The 13,683-nt window shown below is 36.5% G+C and overlaps 1 protein-coding gene across 3 annotated transcripts in view; it reads left to right on the plus strand.

Moving 5' to 3' along the window:
* The first annotated feature begins 2,086 nt into the window (after nt 1-2,086).
* LOC139964335 (uncharacterized) overlaps nt 2,087-13,683 on the plus strand; it is a 168,920-nt gene continuing 157,323 nt past the window's right edge. Inside the window, exons 1-7 of one of the 3 annotated variants that reach the window (XM_071965852.1) lie at nt 2,087-2,252; nt 4,825-5,011; nt 5,724-5,774; nt 6,407-6,459; nt 7,146-7,240; nt 7,752-7,817; nt 9,320-9,377. In XM_071965852.1, coding sequence (XP_071821953.1) covers nt 4,825-5,011; nt 5,724-5,774; nt 6,407-6,459; nt 7,146-7,240; nt 7,752-7,817; nt 9,320-9,377 — 510 coding nt within the window. In that variant the 5' untranslated portion in view covers nt 2,087-2,252. Of the gene's footprint in view, nt 2,253-4,824; nt 5,012-5,723; nt 5,775-6,406; nt 6,460-7,145; nt 7,241-7,751; nt 7,818-9,319; nt 9,378-13,683 lie in introns of those variants that run through there. The other 2 variants (XM_071965851.1, XM_071965855.1) reach the window with 2 other exon arrangements.

Genomic DNA, 13,683 nt, shown 5'->3' on the forward strand with positions numbered 1-13,683 from the left:
AAATCTGGCAACAATTTTTATACAGATAGCATAATTACGTTTTCAAAAACACAACTAGTACTTGGAAATAACCTATAAATATTTTATTTTTGTCATATTACATCTACGGACTTTATCAAATCCAAACATTTGTCAATATCCCCTCCCCCTTAGACCCCTCCGCCAGGTCCCCCCCCACTTTCATACATCAAATCCCGCCCCTGGGTGTATGGTTAATTCGACCGGGCAATAGCCCTATGAAAGAAAGGTGACCGCAGCTATGTACACTTCAAAGGGTTCTGTAATCCAGTTCGCTATTTTCTGACAAGGTTGCCTCGCCCTTCCCAAAAACAAACTTTCCCTCACTCTTCATCAGGCATACCGGTGCTGTGGCCGAATGGATAAAGGCGGTGGCATTTGAAGCATTGAGGTTTAGCAATCGGTAGATTCCAGGTTCGAACTCGGCCGGGTCATTTTGACTGTAAAGTAAAGCAAAAACAAACAGCATCAAGGTACCATTGGTGATTGGAGAGTCTTTTGCTCTGTGGATGTCACCATATAAATATGTAAATACCAAGATTGCCACAAAATAACTCATGCGAATAGATCTTCAAACTCAAAATATGCTTAAAGGTGTGTTTTATGTTTTGAACCATTTATGACCATCATACTGTAGCACGTCTATCATTTTGTTTGTCACTTCAAGAGCTGCATTTGTAAGTGTAGGTACCAAAAAGTTACAAACCAGGACCCCATGGATTACGGGAAACTTCGCTTGCAGTTGTGAGGAATGTTCAACTATACGTACACGATTGTGCTTTTGAAAAGAGAAGCTAATGCAGATTGCGAAAATCACTGAGAACAGCCGATATTCAGTTCATCTAGCTCCTGTCTGGCCGAGTGTTACGAACTATTTGGCATATACAGCACTAGGAACAAAACGAGATAGTACGGATGCGTAGAAAGGACAACCAATGACGACTTAATAACCATTATGCAAACCCGGTTCAATACAAATCGTACTGTAATTACCAGATATTTAACGTTTCATTATTTTTGTAACTCGTCAATGTGTTGTCCAATGTACGCTTCCGTAATGTGTAGCTACGGACATCGTTCACTGTATACTAAAGCTTAGACGTAAGTTGTAAAAAAATATATAAAAGGAAGAAAATGAAAGAAAACGTAGATTATAGCGGCCATAAATAATCCTTAATGAAAACAACAATCATTAATACAATAGCCAATGAAGAACCAACCAAACTCATTGTTGTATCAGATTACTTTTGGTAATAAAGACTGCCTCTTTCAATAACCCCGAAAAAAAAGTTAATATAAATCAAGAAGCTAACCACAACCTCAAATTCCGCCTTTTAAAGGATTGTATAACTCATGATACTATTCAAACCATTGATTATTTTCGATATCACTTTCATTCACAATGCAATGAGAAAATACTTGAAGTTCTTACGACCATTTCATCTGCAATAAACTTTTCTGGAACTCGAGACAATGACCTGATGGATGATAGTATAGAAGACAATGCAGTTTTACTGTATCCAAAAATTTTTTCGTTTCAGTTTGCCTTTAAAGGAGGTTAAGCTAGGAACGGAAAGTCAGGGTCTCAGTTCGTTTGAACAAGGGGTTATTTTTTCGTCCTTTAACTTCATTTCAGCTCCCTGAGTAACGACAACCCTGACTTCATCTCGATCATAATAGCGGAGTGTATAGCCTAGTGGTTAACGCCGGCGTCTCCCAGTCATGAGATCCCCGGTTCGATTCCCCGCCGACAGCAATGTGTGTCGTCTGGCAAGGGTGTTGTTCAATAACAACTTCCTGACATGGACGTTAAATGAATGTGTGCCGAGAGATTGGCTTCGGTCAGCTTGCGAGTCTATAAGCCTCCATGGCTTCTTTCGCGAGTTCCTGCTTGCGGGAAGATCACATATACATACATACATACATACATAATGATGGCCCACGGGTGATTCGTAACCCTCAACATTAGATGTTGCCGAATATATGTCCCATTTCGCGTTCAATAATTACGAAGATTTAGCTCAGGATCAAAATCACAACTCGCACTCGGGGTATACATTACATAATCTCCCCGTGTTTGCTTAGTTCAGTTCCAGTTTCACTACACAATGTGTGTGGGTGTTCATGCAGTACAAAGGTACGAATTCAAAATCCAACGCGCGAACAATATATTGCCAGTTTCAATCCCTCGAAGATTTGATAAGAAGATTACTGGATTAACTTAGTCCCTCAAGGTATTATGGACTTAATAATCAATTCCGGCATATAAGGTCCTTCGAAAAAAGTGATATTGACAGAAATTAAGACAAATGAGTAACAAAGTGGACTTTTAAGAAAGTACGATAGGGCTAACGTTAGGCCTAGGCCTACAAATACTTACATATGCAAAGCTAAAGTAGGCGTAGGACATCAGGATAAATAAGACTAGCCTAGAGCCTAGGCTTAGCCTAAATGTAGCTTAGCCTAAACTCTAAATTGAAACTAACATAGACTAAACATACTTTACAATTACATAATACTTAACCCTTCAGATGATCACTTTGTAGTGTGGGTTGAAGAAAATATTCGGTTGTGGTGAACACAATGGTTTGTGAAAATTCTTAGTTAGGATACGCGGCATAGCTGTCGAATACCCCACGTTATTGAAACTTAACCAAAATAGGTGCTACGAGGTTAAAGTGGATGAAAGAATGACTTCGTAGCCTGTTGGCTCGTAGCCACTAAATTTTTCAACCCCCATTCCACAACTTCTAACTTCGTAGCCCGTTGGGTTTACTTAAAAACAGGGTTAGGGTTAGGGAACTTCTGACTTCGTAGCCCGTTGGTTCGTCGCCAATAAATAATTCAACCTCCATTCTACCACTTCTGACTTCGTAGCTCGTTGGGTTTACTTAAAAACAAGGTTAGGGGTTAGGGCTAGGGGGTTAGGGAACTTCTGACTTCGTAGCCCGTTGGTTCGTCGCCACTAAATACTTCACAAAATACTAACAAACAAAGACGGACTACGTAGCCCGCTGGATGTCGCCCCATACCCTTACGTTTTACTTTACTTTAAAAACATTGTTGGGTATACTGTACTTTCATTTAAAAACTTCTGACTTCGTAGCCCGTTGGTTCATAGCCGTAGCCCGTTTGGTGTCGCCCCAGATCCCCACGTTCCTGTTGAATGTCACCCCACATCTTCCAGCTTTACTTTTCTTTACAGAATGACTGCGTAGTCCGTTGGTTCGTCGGCAACATAAACCAAAACGGACCACGTACCCCGTTGGATATCGCCCGTTTTACACTTATATGCATTGTACATTCGAAAAAAGGGAAAAAATGTCTAAGTCCAATAATCTTAACAATTAGCGCCATCTACTCAAGCACATTATAAGACTGCGTTGGCTGTTGTTTGTCTCCGTCAAAACCACAATCTCGGATCCAGCGGGGTATTCTGCAGCTACTCCGGATACGCCAATGTCTTTCTACACAGTACATGTTATCAGTTTTATTCTTCACACGATGTCATCTTCTAACATTTCAGCGAACAAATTTGTGACTCAGTTTTATTACATTTTTTAAAGTGTTGAACATAGTTGGTCAAACAGAGTTACATTTTGTAAAATAGAAGTAAGGAAGGAAGGATAGACTAGTGTTTTTCCAAATAAATTGTCAGCACACAACTTCATGCATATCAATTTGGTGGGGAATGTGATTGTTGATTTAAAAAATTAAGAATCCTACTGAAAAATAACAATGGCTTCTAAGTTCTATCCATAATCATCACATGAAATGTCAGAAATGTTTTGTGTTGTAAATTGTGACGAAGAGGCGTTGTGATGTATGCACAGTCATATGATGCTGAGTACAAATGATTTACGCAATAATAGTAGGGCCGGGCTGGAAGCAAATTTCGATATTTCATTTTGTTTCTATGTGGGCACGAAAGTTACGACAATGTTTACAAATTTGTTACATGCTTTCACAAAAAATTTTTTTTGCTACAACAATCTTAGGACAAAAAAGCCTGTCGGCTGCTACTTTTGAACAAATATTGTCAAACACTGTATGCAATTTTTTAGTGTTGTGTATTATGTGCAGTTGGAACGGTCTTAGATAGTTTGCTTTATAAAGTTTCAATAAAGTTGGCAATGAGAAATTTAATATATTACAGTGTACTTGGGTTGAGCATGAATTTTCCACATGTATGCATTAATCGTACTAAGCCAATCCAAGGGGCTATCTGGGTTGTTTTCTCAGATTGAGCTCTGTGCATTAGCAGACTGTACACCAGGAATGGACAGTCTTGGACCGAAACTCAGAGTGTTTCAGTTTTAGATTTGTTGTATTCAGTGATTATAGTTATTGTCTGTTTTGTACCAATGGCATGGTGCTTTGGGATCCCTGATATTGGTGAAAAGCTTCTTGCACACCGGTTAAGATCGTTCACAATTATGTTGATTTGGGAGGACATTTGAAGCCAGTAATAATTATAATAATAGTACAGGTTTAAGCTAATCATGATTTAACGATGGATACTACATTCCTATCTGCCAACCTCTAGATGGGGGGGGGGGGTAGTTCTTTTATAGGTGTTATGGTTTTCTATTTTCTTTGATGGGAGTACTCTTTCGATTAAGCCCAAAAGGGTTTCTTAGTTTACTTCCTTTCACAAGTTTTAATTATTTGTACTTATATTGTCTTGTTCACCTTGTAATACTATGTGTTGAAACAAAATAATAATAATAATTCATAATAATAGTACAGGTTTAAGCTAATCATGATTTAACGATGAATACTACATTCCTATCTGTCAACCTCCAGATGCAAAGGAACGTGAGCCAGAGCCAGGCTCACCTGGAAGGTTGGACCTCAACTTTGTTCCGCAAGAGGCCTGCGAAGGATGAAACTTCCGGTGGCTTTACTCCCCGCAGAGAGTCAAAAAGGTTCAAGTTCCAACGTAGAAGTAGCTTCTCACGAAGTCTGACGTGTCTCACGTCACCGGTCAAAGGTACGTATAATATTATTATCAATGATCGTTAATAGTCTGTGAGGCTCTGTAGATGATTACTGATTGGTGAACCACCAAGAAATACTGATTTGAAGTAGCTTTTTAATCAGCGATGTTCAGCTGGACTCTGTAGCTTCTGTGGTCTTAACACAAAATGATTGCATAGATAATACCTATACTTGCCACCTTGAGGATTTGTTCTTCCAACCAGTATTTACCTATCTGAGTATAACTGATGGGAATGTTAAACATTTACAAAACATTTGAAAACAATTAGCTCTAGCATTTCTGGCTGTCACTTAGGACACATCTGTACAGTATTTTGCTACATTACTCGACATACAAGCCCAGTTTTTTCTCTGATGTTGCTCTCACTTTGTGTAACTGACTTTGTACATCAGATATACATGTATGCCTTATGTCAATTCTTTTAAGGTAAGACTGAAATCCTACTACAGGGTAGGATCACGTTGCGGAACCATCTAAAAGCAAGTTGGCAGGATCTTCAAGGACACAAGTAACAACCTAGCAATAAAAATGAATTAATATCAAAATAAAAATATTCTACTCATTAAGTAACTTATAAGAGTTGCTACTACAGCCAAGAATACTTATTTACCAAAGCCAAAGATAACAAACACAATGAAGGCTTGTATGAACGTTTGAATGATATATCATTGATTATTCTAAATTGTTTGATTTATCATTCCAGGACAGTTGAAGGTGGCAGTATACAAGAATTCAACCCGTGTTTTAGTGGATGGTAAGAGAATGCAATATACTGTACCGCCTCCTCTTCTTGAATTTTAACAGTTTTGAGAGCATGAAGCAGATTGCTTGTATGAGTACAACTGCATGAGTATGAGTAAAATTGAAAGTACCTTTCATATGAGTGCAAGTAAAAGTACCATTCATATGAGTACAAGTTGAAGTACCCTTTATATGAGTACAAGTACATGGCTTTCAGCAAGAATCTTGTACTAGTACAGTAGCTAATCAAAAAGGCAGCAAGAACAAAAACAACTCTAAGAGGGAGGGTACAGGGGAAGTATGAGTGCATGGAATTACTCTACCATGCTACAATACGGGTACAATTAGGGACACACACTTAATGTATTGTATGAACTATGAAATTTTATTTTAAGTACAGTATGGAATCATTTGTGTCAACACTAATTTATAAAATGTTTTGCTCAGAATCTATAAACCTGCTTTCCCTGTACTCTTGTCCGTGGAATATTCTTTGGCCAACTAAATTTGTATGATTTTTGATCAGGACATCACCATAGAACATTACCTCTCTGGCAGTCATGTGAAAAGTTAATTCTAACATGAAGTAAAAGAGAGAATGATATAACAATATATATAAATATTGTTTTTTGTTTTCTTGTGCAGTTCTCGAAGCATCTTTTGAGTCTGTGAATCATAATCTCAGTACCTATGTCCAGGTGAGTAAGGTTACAATAATTTGATAAACATAAACAGCAAAAAGCTTGAAGGAAACAAGGTACAGAGAGATGAAAATGATGCTAATGAATGTTGTGGATTCTGACACTGAAAAATGTCAAACTTCAAGAAATATGCCAAGGTACACACAACAGTGGTTCTGCAATATGAATCATGAATGTAGTTTGATGTTATTGTGTTTCTTTAATAGTTAGGGTTTAGTTTTAACTTCACATTGAAATGAATGTGAATCATGAAGTAATGGGTCCGGTCCACATTGATATGGGGTTTTGTCCACATTGATATGGGATATTGTCCACATTGATATGGGGTTTTGTCCACATTGATATGGGATATTGTCCACATTGATATGGGGTTTTGTCCACATTGATATGGGATATTGTCCACATTGGTATGGGATATTGTCCACATTGGTATGGGAAATTGGCCACATTGGTATGGGATATTGTCCACATTGGTATGGGATATGGTCCACATTGGTACAGTATGGGGTATTGTCCACATTGGTGTAGTATTAATTTAAATATCAAACTGCCTTGTTAAATTAATCCAACTAAACTTTAGAACCTGCTGCAAAGGATAAAAAGTCTGGAAGGGCACTTGGTATCACTTTGCTCTAACTCTTCTTTTTACACATTTATCCTTTTTTTTTCTCGCTTTTTCGTAGGTTTCTTTGGAGACCAGAGATGAAGTGCTCCTTAGAAAGTTTACAAAGTTACAGAAGAAGAAGAACAAACCTGTGTACAAAGAAGTGTTTTGGTTGTAAGTATCAAGCTGACTGACCTTTAAATAGCAACTGATTTAGTTAGGCTAACTTCTTTACCTTGTTGTTGTAAAATTACTCTACCTGCTGGGCTTTGTACACAGTATGGTCATAATGAAACAGACATAGATATCCCCTCCGTAAATGACGAAAATGATGATTTGCTGAATTCTATAAAAAAAAACTCGTTATTGAAAAGATGGATTTTATAATGTATAGAAGATCTTCTTGTTGTTGGTCAGTCCAAATATTGAAGGTGGTGCAACTATATTCCTAGTTTGCTTACATTGATTTCTTCTATTAATATGATTTTCATCGAAAAAATATAGCCTGTTATAACATCATTTTTCCTTCAAAGTACAAGACATTTTTGTGCAAGGTTGACCATTTGAGAGAGGATCTTAGTTTACTTTTGGGAGATCCAGCATTGGGTAATTTTGTCTGTAACCAACTTTGGAAAGTTGCACATTCATGGACTATTTATTGTTTCTAACTTTCCTCTCTACGTAGCTCAATGAGTGACTTGCAGCTTGGCAGAAGGATCGTCCTAACGGTCTTTGAAAGTGTGCAGAAAAGGTAACAACACTTAGTTTGTCTAAATAGAGTATGTATGCTGTTGGCACAATTAGGCCATGTGGTCACTGTCTTGCTAGTATATAATCGTACTAACAGGGTTATGCAATACTTATATGCTTGAGGGGTATGCACGTTATGTAATAATATGTTTGAGAGTAAGCATGTTGTGTAATCAATGTGTCTGAGGGGGGAAGGTGATGGTGTTATAACATCATTGTATGCTTTGGGGTGTCCTTAGGTTATGTTTAGTTTATACTAGTGGATGAGCACATGATATCATAATGTGCTCCAGAAGTAAGCATTTAGTGTAATCACTTTGCTTGGAGAGTGAGCACATTATGTTGGTATGATAATGAACCAGAGGGAAGCATGTTATTTAGCTTTAATGTGTGTGTGTGTGTGGGGGGGGGGTAGTTTGCATGTTATGCAATCAGTGTTACCTAGATGTGCAAGCATATGTAATCATGACATGACTTGGAGAGTGTCAGAGAATGTGCGCATAATATGTTGTAGAAGGAAGTATTTTATTTAATACTTCTATTTGGGGTGAGGAGGGAGTTGCATGTTCTGTATTCCGTATGTGCAAGCAAACTATGTAATCATTGCATGCTATACGAGCAAGCATATATACTCCTTCCAAGCTGTATTCCAATATTTTTGAGAAAAAGAGAAACCTTGAACAATAAACTTTGGGGATTTTACTAATATTTTGAATTGTGTTATGAGTAAGTAACTTCAAAGCGAGGAGCAATATTGACAACAAGAGACATGTATGTGGTCATTACAGGTATTAATCGATAGTATATTTAAAGGCAATATGCAAAATTGCTTTGCTAAATCATGTACCCAGGTCCCAAAATTCTGGCTAATTACTAGTGTGCTTCAGAATTTGCCAGTACAAGAAAGCTACTTGGGTTCTTCTGCCAGTGCAAAATTAATTTTGTATTAATTCAATGAAAATACAAGTGGTTTTAGCCAGAAGAGTTTTATGTACTCGTGTATATAGCACCTGGCAAATATTGTGAATTTCAGCGCCTGTGTACGTACGTTGAACTGTTTCAGAGAGAGGTCATGGTTCGAAATCGCCTCCAGTATGATTACAAATCTAAGAGCCAAGCGGGGGGCGGGGAGTAAGAGTATGTGTAAATATGCTAAATATGCTAGAATACTAGCAGAATTACAGACTTACTACAAGTCTACAACACAGGATGCTTGGATGTATCTTATTTACCTGAGTGGGGTCCCTGGCTACTGGCCCAGTGAAAACTTGCAGGAAGTAGTTTGTAACTTATTATTCCATAAATCTATAAGTTTGGATATTACTACAGTAGAGTAGAATACATCTATCCCTCTATTAACAGCTCTTACAAGTCCAGCTAGAACAGAAAGATAAAGTTTGGGTTAATCATTTTCTGTTTTTCCCTTTCATTGTATTTGTACCATTTCATATTTTCTTTGTTTTGCATGGCCTATTTATTTTCCTCTCCTGCTATGTTTCACAGTTCTATCTTTATTGGCTCTATGTCTTTTGGTGTGAAGCACATACTTACTAACAATAAGGTAAGTACCTCCTGAAGTGACCATAACCCAAGTCTCTCCTTATGCTATGTAGATATATCGGTATACCTTTATTTTCCTTTTGTTTCGATGGCACCCATCGCTTTGGTATTCTTCGTTCCTGCATTTTTCATCTCAGACTGGTTTACAAAATCCTCTGTTCAAACTATGGGACTGCACATTCTGATGGTTCTCATTCGCAGATCCATATTGAAGGGGGGTTGGGGGGGGGGATTTACACTCATTTACATATTTCACTTCTCACAAAGTTTACTCCAGTTAATTGTAATTTTTTGTACAAACTATGAAGTTTCTCTTCTTATCCAAAAAGATAGAGTTTGATAGCCGGTTATTAGCCCAATGACCTGGTGATACTGAAGTAACTAACGGTAGCCCCAATTTGTATATGCAAATTAGGCTAACTAGATACTAGTGTTTTATAAATGTGGTAGATCTAAGAAAATTGTCAATAATTGCTTTGCCAAAGAAAAACGTTTTCAACGTTTTAAATATGCAATTAAAGTAGCCGCATATTTTCCGTTGAAGCATGTTTGCCAACAAGATAATATGTACTGAAGAATCGCTCGGCTGTCATAATTACTGCGATACTGTACATGTTGTTCATTTATCTGGAAACATTAAAGTAGATTAATATTATAAAGTTGAGATAACTAGTTCTGTATATATTATGGAACATAAATTTCACTGAAACATTGACCTGCGAAATGAAATGAATTCTTATCGCGATTCAATAAAGTCGTAATCTTAATTTACGATCACAAGTTAACTATTAAAGATACTGTAAACATTGTTAGTGTATGGTGACAGTGCAGACTAAAATTGCTTCAAGGATGAGTTACTTGTACTGTAGGCTTATCTTATGAAATATAAACTAGATTAAACCATTAAAACCAGCTCTGTAAAATCAGTAACGACTACTTTTATCTTCGTTCAATACAGTGATATCCAGTTTAGACTCATGTCGACCCGACACCTGCAAGAAAGTGATTTAGTCACAACTCTTGTAAATAAACATGACTGAGTAATGTTAGAAGGGAATATTCAGCTATCATTTTGAAACCAGTAAATTTATGCTAAATTATTGATGGGTACACAATATACTGTACTGGTTGGCTGTTCTACAGTAGGAACAGGTTTTAACAACAATATGTACTATTGGTCTGTACGCAATTTCCAATTTCAGGTATCTGATATCAGTATAAGTAGGTGGAGATGGGGTGGGGTTGGCGGGGGGGGGAGGAAGGAGGGGAAGGATAGACAAAACATCCCTTATCTTTGTGTAGCTTCAAGATTGAAAAATGTTTGACAGATTCGATTTCCACCTTTAAGAATGGCTTTCTGCCAAGGAAGGAGTTTATCTGTTTTTTTAGTTTGTTTAGTTTCAACGGAACTCTCTTGGAAGTCATTCATTACGTGCAGACAATCACAAGAATCACAAATAAATGCGTAAACACAGAGTGACAACAGATCTGTCACATACAGAAGTAGTGAAAGTTTATACCGTAAGCCAGCTGTTATCATCATGTATGAAAATAATAAAAAAAGCTGCATTTATTTATTTTCACAAATTAGTTCTTTCCTTTATAGACCTGTCTCTGTTTGTTTTCAGCCAACACAGATTATCACCTCACATTTAACTCATTGTTAGTCATACTGTACCTTTGGTTATCTGAATCTTAACAGAATAGTAATAATACTGTAACTTGTAATATTTTTAGATTTTGGTAGCACATGAATGCTTAAAGGCAGTCGATCGGGTCACGTTCAAAAGCAAATATCTTATCCGAGGATTATGAGAGTGTATTCAATTCTAAGTAGTTCAAACTTTGAAACAAATTTTTTGTTCCTTGACCACATAGAAGGAATTATCTCATAATTATTTATCCATACCAGTTAATAAAAATAAAATTCTTTTCTAGATTTTTTAAATGCAAATTTAAACTATGCTTGGTACAGTTTATCTGCTGTCTGTTTTAGGGGTTTGTCGATGTTTGTATTGAAAAGACAGACAATAATTTCAAAAATCCCAGTTTGTGAGAGGATAATTTTGTATATAGATACGAGGCTATGTGAAGAAAGCTCATCATTTGTTGCTCTACAGGTATGACATTTTTGATGTTTTAGTAACTTTTTCAGGAAAATTGTAAATTTTTTGGATAGGGATAGAATATAGTTATCAAGCACACTTGAAACAACTCTTCCTTTTGTAATTGATTGTTCTAAGCCCATTTATTGATTAGAACTTTGATTTGACGGAAAATATCCTCTTCAAAAGTTGACAGGGCATGTCATGTTTGTTACTTTATTTCCAATATGATACTGGCATGATCAAAAAAGTTGTTTTCAATATGTTGCAGCAGTGTCACAAGATAATTTTTATCTTTTCAGGAAAATCCAGCAACTTCTTCTGAAAGAGATATCATGTTTTTAACCTACAATAGGTCTACCACTCTACCACACATTGCAGTATTAAGTATGCCTAATTCACATATTACAATCTAGGCTGAAGATTTTCATTTCCATAATCATGTTTAATTATGTAAGTTTTCAAGCATGTTATACCATTTTAATCAAGCAGAAAGAAATCGTAGTAAAAGTTGCAGACTGTTTTATAAAGTTGTTCTAACAAAACTGACCACAGTTCACTCTTGGCCACATGTCTCACACACAACAGTGCTGGACTCCAACTGTATCTCCGGAAGGCCATACACACAGTGTATTTAGTCTACAATGCTTCCTTGGGGACATCCCGTAGGCTACAATTGCCCATTGCTTCAACAACTTGACCGTGCTGTATTCTCAACAATGTGTTGACTGTTGTACAGTACAATGGCTCAGTAACAATGTGTAAACTTGTAAATTAAAAAGAATAAGTCACATGTGTCTAGTGGGAAATGTACATCAATGGGTTGCTTAATTTAGATAATGACATTTCAATTAGCTGCTTAAAGCATCCTTCACTCGACAAAAATAAAATTCACCAGCCTTGACTATGACTAGAGGCTTCCTGCATGAAACGTTGCTCCTCTAGAGGTCAGGAAATAAAAAATTCACGAACAGGATACCAGAAAGGACATTCAAAAACTCTACTCTGTATTTATGTTAGGCAATTTAAAAGCCTTTATCAAGAAATGTGTCAGCAAATTTGGGTACTAGTTTGGAATTTGATGTATTGTTTTTAAAAACTCTGCTCATGTTGTTTGCACGGGACAAGTGTCAAAATTCTGGGAAAAGATTTTAATCGAAGAGTAAAAGGTTAAACCTATTATCTCTGCATTGGTCTAAAAAATTGTAGTTTCTTTAACTTGCCAAGGTCAACTTTAGTTCATGTGTAGGTAAATAATATAGATAAATAATGGCTTGCTATAGGCTTTATAATTTGTTCTGGAAAGCATGTTGTATCGATTGATGAAAGAAACCTTGCTAGGGGTGTGACTTATAGATGCAAATGAATTTGCTCTTGCTGTCTGACATTTCAACATTTTGTTTTAAAATTTAGCTGTTCTTTTTGTTTTTCATTTATTTATTTCCAACTGAGGTGGCTCAAGGCAGTTATAATCTAATTTGACTTTTCACCGCTGTGAGATCTTTTGAGCCTGGTACAAATTTGTTACCAGGAAAACAGTTGCTCTCAGATTAGAAGAATCTCGAGTGGTTGACCTTTCAGTGCAGTTTTCAGTTCCAAGAAAAGGTTCAAGAGGGATGTCAGTTATTGATTAGTGAAAATGTTCCTCAAATTAGCGCTATGGCTCTCTTGTTGGTGGACAATTTACGACAGTTTCACTGAATGAGCTTAAATAGTATCACACAAAATAAGATTGGTGTGACCATCCCTCAAGGCTTTTCCCACCAAAAGAATTTAGTTTCTCAAAGTGATTCTGTTGTTTTAATTTTTAATTTTTTTATTCATTTTCTTCTCTTGGTACATTTCAAGTCAATGAACTACACAGTTATGGGAAGTGTAGTATTGATTAGTTTTGAATTTAAACTCAAAAGTCTGCTTTCAAAACCCATCCCTATTATAGAAAATTAACATTGTAAAAGATTTAAAGAAACACAAAAAAAAGAAAAAAAAAAGATGTATTTGTGGTTCAATGATGTCATATCTACAGTAGGCTTAAACAGTCTTCATGCCTTGTGTGCAAAAGGAATATTAAACTTGTGATATCTCCGAGATGGAATTAAACTTTTTTCGTATCTGTTTTGGGGGAAATTTTTCATAACAGTCATATCTTTCACATATATACCAACAACGATGTCTGCATTCATATCTCTTATATTAATTACA

This window comes from Apostichopus japonicus, chromosome 22, assembly GCF_037975245.1.
Source record: "Apostichopus japonicus isolate 1M-3 chromosome 22, ASM3797524v1, whole genome shotgun sequence".
Taxonomy (NCBI): domain Eukaryota; kingdom Metazoa; phylum Echinodermata; class Holothuroidea; order Aspidochirotida; family Stichopodidae; genus Apostichopus; species Apostichopus japonicus.